We start from the raw sequence: 13,856 nt of genomic DNA, 5'->3' as shown, positions 1-13,856 counted from the left end.
AGGATTTGAGGGCAGAGAGAGAGAGAAAGATGGGGGAAGAGAGAGTGAAGTAGGAAAGAAAGGGAGACATAGGAAGAACAAGAGACATGACTTGAGAGAGAGGAGGAGAGTGATGGGTGAAGAGAAAGAGAGAGAGAGGAAGTACGAGAGAGCGGACTTGAGAGAGAGGAGGAGAGAGGGAGGGATTGGGAGATGGAGTTGGAGGGGTAGAGAGGGAGAGAGGAAGAAATACATAGATAGTGAGAAGTGGAGAGAGAGAGAGAGAGGGAGTGACAAGGGAGAGATGGAGAGAGAGTGTGTAACTTTGGGGGTGAGATAAAAGGAAAAAGAAGGAGGGATTGAGAGAATGGGGGAGAGAAGGAGAGAGGAGAGAGGGAGGGATATAGTAATAGAGTTGGAGGGTGAAGAGAGAGAGAGGAGGAGGGAGAAAGGAAGAGAGAGAGTATGTGAGATAGTGGAGAGAGGGAGGTAAAGGGAGATGGAGTTGGAGGGGGAGAGAGGGGGGGGGTAAGAAGAAAGAAATAGAGAGAGCAAGGTGGATAGAGAGAGAAGGAGTGATAAGGAATATGGAGAGAGAGGGAGAGAGGACATCAAGAGGGAAGAGAGATAGAGGCATGGGAGAGGGAGAGAAGGGGAAGAGAGAGAGAGAGGGAGAGGAGGAGGGAGGGATAGATAGATAGATTGGAGAAAGAGAGTGTATGTTTTAGGGGTGATATAGAGAGACAAAGGGAGATAGAGATATAGATGGAAAGTGAAGAGAGGGAAGAAGAGAGATATGGAGAGAGGAAGTGAGGGATAGAGATATTGATAGATATGGAGTGAGAGAGCATGTATGTTTGGGGGGTTGAGATAGAGAGACAAAGAAGGAGAGAAGGAGGGAGATATAGATATAGGTGGAGGAGGGAGAGAGGGAAGACGATTTCATTGTAGGTGATTTCTAATCCTATTTGATTGCTTGCACTATATGAATTGATTTTAGTATAGATGTTGATTTCTAATGATATTTGATTGTTTGCACTCGATGCATTGATTTCAATGTAGACGATTTCTAATTCTATTTGATTGCTTGGACTAAATGCATTGATTTTAGTGTAGATGGTGATTTCTAATCCTATTTGATTGTTTGCACTAGATGCATTGATTTCAATGTAGATGTTGATTTCTAATAATATTTGATTGATTGCGCTAGATGCATTGATTTCAATGTAGGTGATTTCTAATCCTATTTGATTGCTTGCACTAAATGCATTGATTTCAGTGTAGATGGTGATTTCTAATCCTATTTGATTACTTGCACTAGATGCATTGATTTCAGTGTAAATGTTGGTTTATAGTCCTATTTGCTTACTTGCACTAGACGCATTGATTTCAATGTAGATGTTGGTTTATAATCCTATTTGCTTAAGCCTTGCACTAGATCCATTGAATTGAGTATAAATGTTGATTTCTAATCCTATTTGATTGTTTGCATTAGATGCATTAATTTTAGTGTAAATGTTGTTTTCTAATCTTATTTGATTGCTTGCATTAGATGCATTTATTTCAGTGTAGATGTTGATTTCTGATTTGATGTAATTGGATGTATTATGGTACATTAATTTTAAAGTGCTTGGATTAACATTGTGCATTGATTTCAGTGTAAGAACAAAAAATTATTGACAATGTGCATTGATTTTTGTGTTATAGCAATTCAACATATTAATACTGGAGAGAAAGAGAGACAATGTATGATGTTTACTACAATATCTCAAGCTAAAGATTTAAATGATTTACGATTTAACATGTCGTATTCATATAATCAATATGAAAAGATGACAAAAGTAATAAGGGTGACAATAAGAATAGTAGAAGAAAATAGTTTGAGATTAATCACAATGAAGACTATTTGTAATTGACTATATTTTTATTATTCACATTTTCTATCATTCAACATTATTACATTGTCACTTTACATTCAAACATTTTATTTCATCATTTTTTCATCATTCAAGTTATTAAAAATATTTATCATCTCAACAAATTGAGGTAACTAAGAAAATTTAAAATTAAAATGACCAGATTTCTGAGATATATTTAGCATATTTAAAATGATTATACTAATATGAGATGAATTTACATAGTATTGATAAAATTAATCATATGTTCGTTAGATTTTCTTTGGCCACACACGACTGAAACCAATCTAGATCCATCTTAACTCCGCCTCTATCAAGTGTCGAGAGGGATCAAATCTCTCGAGGTGCAAACCTTTCCTCGAGTTTTACACTCAGAAAATAGGTTTCCACCTTGAGATATTTGATCCCTCTCGACGCTTGATAGATCCGGAGTTAAGATGGATCTAGGTTGGTCTTATCTTTGTGCTCATCAACATTTCACAATTCAGAATTGGCTGTGGATCAACGATTTTGTCAAAAAAATGCAAGCATGTTTGACATGCACTTCGCCAGACTTGGCCTCCTCCAAGCGCATCTTGCCAGGGCAGTAACAACCAATAGACTCATTCTTCAATAAGTGACATGACAACGAGTCCACAACGCACACCAATAGCATGACGCAACGCAACTCGATTCCTCTTGAATCAACTCCACAATTAGCTCCACGGTCACTAAACAATTTGATGGAAAAACAATAAAACATCATCACACACAAGATTATTGTTCCTATGCCCCTAGCCTTCTTGCTTAGGCTGGCTCTATACATAAAAATTATAAAACACACATTACACACTCTTTTCATTGATCAAATGATGGTACATATAAATACAGGGAGTGTTGTATAGACAAACGAACTTGCACACATAATCACTTAGTTGAGATAATATCTCAACTACACAATAATATAGCACTATTAGTTGGAGGGAATCTATTAACATACCAACTAAGCCTAACGAACAAACTCAATACGGAATTACATATTCTAACATTTCTTAGACTTTTTGTTCTTTTCAATTTATCTTCTATATCACATATACATGTACATATTATTAGACTTCTATCATTTTTGGTGTTATTAAATATATATCTTTAAAATATTTGAATAACATGTTTAAACCTTACATTTTTCAAAAATATTTTAACACATGATATAACTTCATTTATAATATAGGAAAAAATGTTAAAAGCAAATTTAATGTACATTTACAAAATGACTCAATAAAAATGTTATGTAATATATATAATATTCAAAAATACAATTTAAACAATAAAAAACTACACATTGTTTTTTGCACTCTAAAATAGGTTTGCACCTAAAGAAATTTGATGTCTCTCAGCTCATGTTAGATCTGTGCTTAAGATGGATCTATGTTGGTTGTAATAATATATTTATTATACATGTGGAAGGAAGATTATATTTTTTTTTTTTTGGTCAAAAAACTGACTTTCAATTAGTTTTGAAATTTTTAAATAGATTTAAGTTTTGAAAAAAAAAATATTAAACTGAATTTTTTGAATTTTTTTTTAATATAAATAGTTTTTTTTTTGAATGATTATTTTGATGTGGTTTTGAATTGAAATGCTAGATATAAAAATGATATTAAAAAATAAAAATTCTAAAAAAAGTTTATATTCTTCGTGCCATAGTAATGTAGGTTTTCGTGCCATAATAATGTAGGTTTTGTTACAATACCATGGGCCAATACTATGGCTTATCAATACCACATACTCAAAAACCATAACTCATTTCAACAATCAAAATATTTTATAAATATTTTATTTTAATTTTATTTTATCAATGCACATGCTCAAAAACCATAACTCATTTCAAAATCAAAATATTTTATTTTAAATTATTTTATAGCATATTTTAAATTATAACTTAATACTTACAATATAACAAGATTTTTAACCATGGATATTTACCCTCATTTTATCATGAATATTATTAACTTGTAAATAGCCTTTGTTACAATACCATAAACTAATACCATAATACCACTTGCCCAAGAACCATAACTCATTTCAAAATCGAAATATTTTATAAATACATTTTTATAACAATTTTTTTTAAGAAAAAATCATAAATTTCATTAAGGATATGAAAACCACATTTGTATGTGCCTAAAACATTTGATAAAAAGGTATTAATTAGATAACAGAACTAAAAGATCCATCACTAAGCTCAAAAGATAATCAGAACTAACAAAAACTGCCAAAAAATAGCCTTGAAAGGCACTTGGCAAAGTTTTGTCCTCCATAATAAAATTGTCCATGATGATAAAGAATCATATGACTTTATACAACCACCAAGAATATATACATGTAGATACAAAAATATATTGAGCGGGATCCAAAGAAACTATGCACATGAACAAAAAATTGTTGGCAAAATTAATCCATTAGTGGCCTTTCAATAAAAGGCCCGTGGTAATAGTTGTAGTGTTGATCCTCACTATGTTCCTCTATTAGCCATGATCACACATCTTAAGTGCCTTCATTGGACAGGCCATCAATTGTCCCATTTCTTTCCTTGTAAATGTGTAAACAGATATAGAATCAAAAAATTGTTTAAGCATAAAAATCTCCTTCAAAATAAGACCAAAAGTGAAAATATGACATCCAAAAACAACATTGAACCAGTTCACAACCAAAAGAGAATCACTAAAGATATGGATGTTGCATATCTCTTGCAATGGAAAAAAGGAGAAGAAATTTTAAACTCGTGATCTCTAGGTAATTGTTTGCCTCAAGACCGAAGCCCAAATTCAACAAAAATAAGTGATTGTGTGAAAGATATAGAGAAATTCCACCCCCACGCCCACCCTCCCTTGAGGCATCCCTATCAAAGTAATCCCATGGAATCGAGGGTTCAAAACCTCATCAATGACAACATGCATGTGAGGAGAATTTGTGGTGTCATAGATTAAGGAAAAAGTAGTCATATATGTAGCAACAATGAGGTCCGAAATAGATGGTTTATCCATAAAAACCTTTGTGTTTTGAGCCAACCAAATGCCCCAAGATATGAGTGGAGGTAAAGCCTTGAGATTCTTCAGGGAGATATCATTCTACCATAACTCCCAAGCTTCCTTATAAGAGTCCCCATGCCACTGATAATAACACCCAAGGAAGAAACTACATAGGACCAAACTGCAGTAGCAAAGAAGCAGGATAAAAACAAATGATTAATTGACTCAACATTTTGTTTGCACAAAGGACACCAAGATGGCCCAATAATTCCAAGTTTTTCTAACATATCCCCTGTAAGCACTAATTTTTCTAGCAAACACCATTGAAAAAGACGATATTTCACAAAGAATTTAACCTTCCAAAGCTTTTTCCACCACCATTCCAAATTATCAGACTTCTTATCTTCAATTAAGGAAACATAAACAGATTTCAGATTGTAGATACTAGAAATTGTACATACCCATACTAACATATCGTCCCTGTCCCTGATTCAAACGTGGGAAATATTTAGACTAGCAGTGTATATGTCCCATATACCCATCCATTCAATAGGAAGATTGATTTGATGCATGGACATCCAACCCTGGCCCTAAATACATGACCTGACATCATCATCCACATGGGAAATAGTGTAATGACCTTGAGCCTAAAGATATTCTACTAATTCAAGAGGCAACAAAATGTTATGATCACAGCCCACCTAAGTATCAGCGCCAATATGAACCTGAGTTCCATTACCAACTTTCCAAGCCAACCCCTTATCTATAACAATAAATGAATACAACAAAACCTTCCAAATAATAGAAATTTGAGGCCTCCTCTGATCTTGGGCTCGGATCTATTCCATAAGGGACCACAGCCTAATATATTTCCAAGTAACAACATTAGTCCACAATTTGTTCGAATAAATCAATCTCTAACCCACTTTTATAGCTAGGGATCTGCAAAGCATTGAATGTTTTTAAAGCCCCATCCTCTCCATTCCTTTGGAAGAGAGATTTTGTCCCATTTAGCCCAAGCAAAGACATGACCTTCCTTGTGTCCAACCCATAAATATCTGTAGTAGATTTTCTAAATACGAGAGAGAGTAGATTTAGGGATCCAAGACAAAGAGGACCAAAAAACAGGGGTAGCCTCCAAAACCGATTTAGTAAGGATTAGTCTACCCGCATGAGAGAGCCAGTGGAAAATCCAAGATTTAAGATTTTTTTCAAGATTAACTAAAAGCTAGTACCAACCACCTTTACATAATCATTCGATTTAAGGTGAAAGCCTAAATATTTAAGGCAAGTTTCAAGAGGAAATAATTGAATCTGTAAAATTTGAATGGCCTCACAGAATTATTCCTCTGAAAGACCATTATACAGGACTACAAATTTAGCATGATTTATAAGCATTATAGTTTCTTATTCAAAAAGAACAAGTGTCTTCTTTAAAGACTCTCAAACATGTCTTGAAATATCACAGAACAAGAGCACATTGTCAACAAATAGTAAAAGAGTGATGTAGCATATATCAGCAACCACAATACTTTTGAGGGTACCCCTGCATTTGGCATCGGCAAGGACCCTACTAAGACCTTCAACAACTAGCAGGAACAGTAATGGAGACAACGGGAAACCTTGTCGGAGGCCTCATTGCAAATGGAAAAAAGGACAGGTCGATCCATTGATGAGGACAACAAAGGACACTGGCGAAATACAACTCATAATCTAATTAATAAAAGGAACATCAATACGGATATGCATTAAAATCGTATGGATGTAAGACCAGTGACACACATGCCATAGGGCTTGCAACTTAAAAATACACACAGAACATAATTCTGAAAACTACACAATATCAAATGCACATAAAATCTCAGAAATAATTAATTAATAACTAAAATATTTACAAGAGAATTCTTGGCTTACTCATTGGCCTCTCATTCCTCACTCTCACACACTTACATGCCTCATGGATCACCTAGATTTATACAAGTGGATTTGAACCCAAAGTAGGTTCTAGATCCTAAACTAAATCCCAAAATATCTCTCATGATCCATAAAATCTCGCACTTAATCCCTTATCTCTAGATAAGATCTAACTAACCCATAAATATCTCAACTCTTCCAAAGTACTCTTGAACATTCTCCTATTTACAATAATTCTCATTCTCTCTTAAAACTATAGGAAAAATATATTAAATAATTAAATCCCAACTTAGGAAACTAACTCCTTTAGTAAACATAATACCCTAGGTTAGATGCACCCGCATCAACCAATTAACTCTATCATATGATTTTGAAAGATAAATTTTTATTGCCAATCCTTTGAGCTTACAGACTTTCAAATTATGGAGTTCCTCTTGAGTGACACCAATCACTTCGTGAATTTTCCACCCACTAAGGAAAGCAAATTGTTCTTTGGACATGTTCCTGGAGAGAAAAAAATTAATCTAGGTTGCAATAATTTTTGCAATGACTTTAGAGACCATATTACAAAGAGAAATTGGCCTAAAATAGTCAAAAGAGGAGGGAGCATCGGATTTGTGGTTGAGGGTGATAAAATTTGAATTAAGAGTATCATTGATATCATCATTGGAGTGATATTCTTCAACCAACTTCAAAAGATCTTGGCCAACAATATTTAAAAAGTCAACAAAGAACTCAATTGTCCAATCGTCAGGACTAGGGCTTTTGTCCTCTAAAAGTTGGAGAGGGATTTTTGGAGTTCTTGAATTGAAATAGGGCCGATTGGATCATCCCTATCCTCCTGATCCACAAAGGAGGGAAAACCCCTAGCTATATTCAGAATGTCCGCAATAGGGACTCCGGGAGGAGATTCAAACATACTTTTGAAATGATGAACCCCCAACTCTGCCAACTCTCTGAATGACGATGCTCGACCTCCTCCCCCATTCTCCAATTCCCAAATAGTGTTTTGAACCTTACGCCCTGTAGAAAACTTTTGTAAAAACTTAGTATGCTCATCTATATTATGTAGCCAGAGCACTCGGCTTTTAAGCCTCCAAGGGGCCTCCTTTTGTTCAAGAATTTTATTTGTATATGACTCCAATTTAATCACCCTTTTCTTAGGCACCTCATCAATGTATCCCCCTCCATTCGGATCCTCCAAACTTTCCAACTCCCTTTCAATCACTTTGAGCTCTTGATCATCCCTCTTCCTTTTTTTAGTAGCCCATTTAATCGTAACTCTTCTAAGGACTAAGAAATTTTGAACAAATTTTTAGGCTGCATATCCATCAAACTCGTGGATATAGTGGGACCAAGTCTCTGCTACCAACTTATGAAAGGCCTCCTTTTTCAACAAAGAATAATTGAACTTAAATGGACTACCATGCTTTCTTTGATCCCCCTTAAGTTCCAGGAATATGGGATGATGGTCTGACTCACCCCTGCTCCCAATCCATTTACGAAAAAGAGGGATACGATCAGAAAGAGGATCAGACATAAAAAATGTGTCCACTCTACAAGAAATCCTGGTCTCCCCTGATCTTTCGTTAAGCCATGTAGGATTAATTTTGACTAAAACAACATCACAAAATCGATCATCCTCAAGCTTATGGATAAAAAAGTCTAAAAGGTGGTATGGATGTGATCTGGGACCCCATGATTCAGAGGACAATATGGAGAAATTCAAGTCACCACCAATCACCAAGTTTGAAGCCTTCAAAAGAGAACAATCCAAAAATTTATTCCAGAAAACTTGACAATCCTGGTTAGGGCCATAAATGTTCACTATATTCAGGACCATATCCAGATCCAAGGAGAATATGTCAACACCTAGGATAGACTCCAAACCCCAGGAGGCCATCAGCTTGATCGATTTTAAATTGACACTAATAGAAATACCACCAGATCTACCTTTGGCATCCATCAATAAAAAATACCGACCAAGCAACAAGGTTTCCAGGGCTTTTGTTATAACATCACATGGACTCAAGGTTTCTTGACCAAGAATGATATCCATGGGGTGCAATGAAACCAGTCTTTTCAAGGCAAAATTTTTAGAGGTACTTGCAAAACCTTGACAATTGAAAGAGATACATATCATGGAGGAACAAGGATATTGGCATTCAAAGCTCTAAGCCGCCAAGGATAGTAATTTGGTAACGAGCAACTATCTCAAAAGTAGAAATTTATTGAGCACGAGATAAAAGAGATTTTCGAACTCTCCCCCTCACAGAAATCTTAGTTGAAATGGAAGGGTTGAGGCCCCCAGAACCCCAAGAACCCCGCAGACAACAGACCACAAAAAATAGGCCGATGGAGAAAAGGAGGATCGAGGATGAGTTTAAGGATGGAAAAGACTAAGGAATGGAAGGAGGACCTGAAGGAATGGGACATTCTATATGCTTGGAGAGATACGATGAATCATTATAATCAGACTATGGGGGATCATGTTGAGAAACAATAATTGAAATAGTAAAATAACTAGAACAAACTAATGAAGGAGGAGCCAAGGAGGGAGAACCAATACCCAGAGTCACCACAGTTGGAGGAGGTGATCCAGATGTTAACCCAGGCTCGGTGCACATGAACTGTTGTTGCCCCGCACTCCAGTTGTCTTCCACAAACGTATGACTTAAAGAGGGGACCAAATTCTTCAAGTCACTTCCCAAACCACTCACCACAGGAGTCAAGACCACAAATGACACAATTGGGCCTTGTTCTACCAGATGACCCTCCTATCCAGATGAAGAATGCACACCCTACTACGGCCTGAACCAGGCCCCGAATCGAGATGAAACCCAGGGAAAATTTCCCCCCTATATGGGAGAGGACAATCCACAATAATATGACCAACCTCATGACATCGTTGGCAAGAGAAGGGAACCCTTTTGTAATCCAACATTTGGGCATGGGTGATACCATTGTGAGAAATCTTGATTTCCAAGTAAATACCCTCCCTTGTTTCAATGTTGACCAGAATGAACACAACCGCCATCCTCCATGACACCTCATGGGAATTATCCATAATGAAAAAAGACCCCATCCTGTATCCAATTCTCCTAAAAAATCCTCCGACCAGAACTATAGGGGTAAACTAGGCATCCTAACCCAAAGGGGGGCACTGCCTAACTTTTCCTTCCTAACATTGAGGAGAGGGGTCCAAGGCTTGAGTAGCGCTCGAGTAGAATCAATATTCTTGAGATTTGTAAGCATATTTTTCATTTCTTATGCTGAATTGAATCAAAAAAGGAACCAACCTATAGCTAAGGTTTTGACTAGAGGAGAGTCCTCCACTTCATGCTTGCATTATTTGTCGAACCAGTCCCTGAGGAAAGTAGCCATGAAAAAACTACCGTGAACCTTACCAACAATTGTTGAGTTCAATATTGCTAGAACCTCACCCATTTGGACGTCATGTCCTAGGACCATTAGCACTTCATCCTTTCTAGACTTGGTTTTTTTTTTTAACCCTTCTTACCCCTCCAACAGGCTAAGAAAAAGCAAGGTTTTCAACTGAAGACGGGAGATGGGATTCGATACCTTGAGAAGCCCCACTCGAAACCACCACAGATTAAAGAAATGCCTCCACCATCACATCCACTTAAGTGAGCACTTGAGACCCCACACTCAAACCCTGACAGACACCAGCCGAGAACCCTGGGTGTTCAAAAAATATTGGCCATGAAAAATCGGGGTCTTCATAAAAGCTACCGGACAGGCACTGACTGTGGATTAGAATGGCAACCAAAAACCCTGAAACTAGCACAATCTCAAAAAACCTAGCATCACCTTGAGACAAGATACCCTCTTTACTAACCAGCTCAGGCGGTTGAGAGGCACCAACCCCTGTAACAACCAATAAAACCCTCGGTTCCAACAAGACCACAACTCAGTTACACGCGAAAACACTGGTTCTGCGAACATTACCACACCTGAGGCCCAAGTGCCAGCTAGCGAGGATATTGTAACCATGTTTTGTTGAGGTGACTGCTCCACCCAAATAACCTCAGCATCGTCCTCGAAGAAGGAATAGTTCAGGAGCCTTCCATACCTTTATATTTTATAATATTTTACTTTCAATTAGTTTTGAATTTTTTAAATAGATTCTATGAAGTTTATTAAGCTCTTTTTATGTTATATATATATATATATATATATATATATATATATATATATATAAATTACTTTTTGCATAAGAGACCGGTACTAAGCAGCAATGCTACATATTACACTTGTTAAAATTCACATATATCATTTTTAAAGTGAATTTAAATGGAGAATATAACACTTTTTACCATACTCGTGTTAAATTTAATTAACAAATATTTTTATGAAAATATAATAATTTTTATAACGTAACAAGGTAAATTCTATTAGATTTATGATAGTTTTCTATTATTTAATAAAAAAAATTATATTATCAAATGATCTTACTTCAAATGGTTTGGTGAACTATTAGTTTTTCCAATAGGTTCAAATTTCGGAAAGCATGATGTAACCATCTCATTTTATATATAATGCACTAATAGCAATTGATCGTTCAAAGTTACCATATATATATATATATATATATACTTCTTTATTTAATCTCTTTTCGATCATTGTGAATTTTAAACTAACCACTTTACAAAATAAACCCAATCACACTAATAAAATTTAAAAATCTTTGTTACTTTTTAATAAAATTAATTTTATTTTAACTATAGATTTAATTTATTTATTTTTTTCCACTGGAAAAATCAGTAATTTTCATTATATTTGGAAAATTACAAATAGTAGATGCTGATTAGCATATGTTGTAGTGTTCATGTAAAATCCACCACGCAGGGTGATATATCAGAGTTTATACAATAGAAAACATCAAAAGAGTCTGTCTGTATAGCTTGTTCGAGATCACATAGGATCTATAAGCATATAATATGATATCCATATCTATGTACAGTTTTCATCATAAACAAAATTGGCAAAAATTACTGTCGGCTACCGGGACTGTTATCCCGCTGGTCTCTCTGGTCTATGTATGGCCTGTGATAAAACCTGTGCTCTTCCGTCCCCTGCTGCTCCACAATTAGCCATTCGCCTCTGGGAAGTATCGTGGCCTCTTTGGATAATTTGTCAGCCTCGCTGTTATGTTCTCTGTAAATGTGTAGACAAGAGAAATGATTAAAAGCTGCCTTGAGTGTAAGTGCATCATATAATATATTGTTGAGAGTGTGTGTATGACAATTAGTAGCGTTATTGATCCAATTTACAACCGTCATTGAGTCCCCAAATATGTTAAGATTTGTATACTGATGAGTCAATGAGAAGTGAATAAGATTTCGAATGGCCATGAGCTCTGCATAATTATTGGATCCTCTGCCAAATCCCATTTTTACACGGTATCTATGGTGTTCATTTATATGTAAAACAAAACCACCACCGCATCCATTTTGGTCCGCAGCCCCATCAAAGTAGGCCCACGGGGTCGATTTATCAATTGTGGGATGAGCCTGAATCATCCTGGTTCGAGTGGGGGGAGGGTCAGGTAAAAGTTGGTACGCGGCAACGATGGTTGCTTCTGTACGGGGCCAGCACACAGCCTGGTCCTCGAAAATAACTCGGTTCCGTGCTAACCAGATGTGCCAGGTTGCCACGAGGGGGAGATTTATAAGTTTTGAGCCCGGGTGACTGTGATTCCAGGCAGTCCATGCACCCGAAATGTCATCACCATTCCAGTTCCCCGAAATACCAAGTTGCGTGCAGATGTTGATCCATAGCGAGTGAACTGCCGGGCAATGTAGGAATATGTGGGCCGAAGTTTCTGATGCCGCTTTGCAGAAAGTGCACCAGGAAGGTCCATAGATGGATCTGCGAGTAAGGTGTTCGGCCATGGGTATGGTGTCTTTGAGGACACCCCAGAAAAATAATCTGGTGCGTGGAGGAGCATTCAACTACCAAATGTCACGCCACCATGATGGCGTTAGCTCCGGTTTTCTGTGAATGATAAGTGCGCTGTACCCAAACTTTGGCGCGTAAACTCCATCATCCGCCTTACACCAAATAAGTTCATCGGATCCTTGTTTGATGCGGATATGGGATTCGGTCAAGGCATGAACATATTCGCTCCATTCCTGATGCCACTGCGATGGAACTATAGATTTAATTTAATTCTATATATATATTTAAAAAAAAAAACTTAAATATTAGAATTAAATTAAATTTATAGTTAAAATAATATATATATATGGAATTAAATTAAATTAAATTAATTCTATATATATAGAATTAAATTAAATTAAATTTATAGCTAAAATAATATATATATATATATATTTAATTATATATGTTTAATTTAATTTTAAATATATAGAATTAATTATATATATATATATATATATATATATATATATATATATATATATATATATATATCTATATATATATATATATATCTATATATATATTAAATTTAATTCTATATATAAAATTAAATTAAACATATATATTAAATTATATATATATTATTTTAACTATAAATTTAATTTAATTTAATTTAACTCTAAATATTTAAGTTTTTTTTAATATATATATATAGAATTAAATTAAATCTATAGTTAAAATAAAATTAATTTTATTAAAAAGTAACAAAGATTTTTAAATTTTATTAGTGATTGGGTTTTTAGGATTTATTTTGTAAGGTGGTTAGTTTGAAATTCACAATGATCGAGAAGAGATTAAAAAAAACAGTGATGAAAAAGGTTAGTGTGGTCCAAGTAGGGTATAATCCCTAAACGAATTTAACAACTTAAATACCCTTGGGTTATAGTTTCTTAAACCATAAACTATTCCCAAAAATTACAAATACACTAGCTTAAAAAATAATAATAATAATCAAATTATAATTACACATGTAAAAAGACATTGTATTCATAAAAATAATCCTTATTAGTACACACTTTCAAACATTATAACCAATTATATGGCAAATTGTGGAAGTCCTATGCAACCAAAT

The 13,856-nt window shown here is 35.2% G+C and overlaps 1 protein-coding gene across 1 annotated transcript; it reads right to left on the bottom strand.

The window, feature by feature from the left end:
* Nucleotides 1-11,832: 11,832 nt before the first annotated feature.
* LOC149259480 (uncharacterized) lies at nucleotides 11,833-12,735 on the bottom strand. Its single transcript, XM_089454266.1, has one exon. The coding sequence runs from the start codon at nucleotides 12,733-12,735 to the stop codon at nucleotides 11,833-11,835; it is 903 nt and encodes a 300-aa protein (XP_089310392.1).
* Nucleotides 12,736-13,856: the final 1,121 nt, after the last annotated feature.

Source organism: Pinus tabuliformis, chromosome 6 (assembly GCF_031772625.1).
Source record: "Pinus tabuliformis cultivar Carrire ecotype Pingquan chromosome 6, CPIR1, whole genome shotgun sequence".
NCBI lineage: Eukaryota > Viridiplantae > Streptophyta > Pinopsida > Pinales > Pinaceae > Pinus > Pinus tabuliformis.
Note: the sequence above shows the minus strand (reverse complement) of the source record. Positions and strands in the feature narration are given on the sequence as shown.

Excerpts from the sequence above, each read along its gene's own strand:
- LOC149259480 (XM_089454266.1), bottom strand. The coding sequence starts at position 12,735 with ATGGCCGAACACCTTACTCGCAGATCCATCTATGGACCTTCCTGGTGC.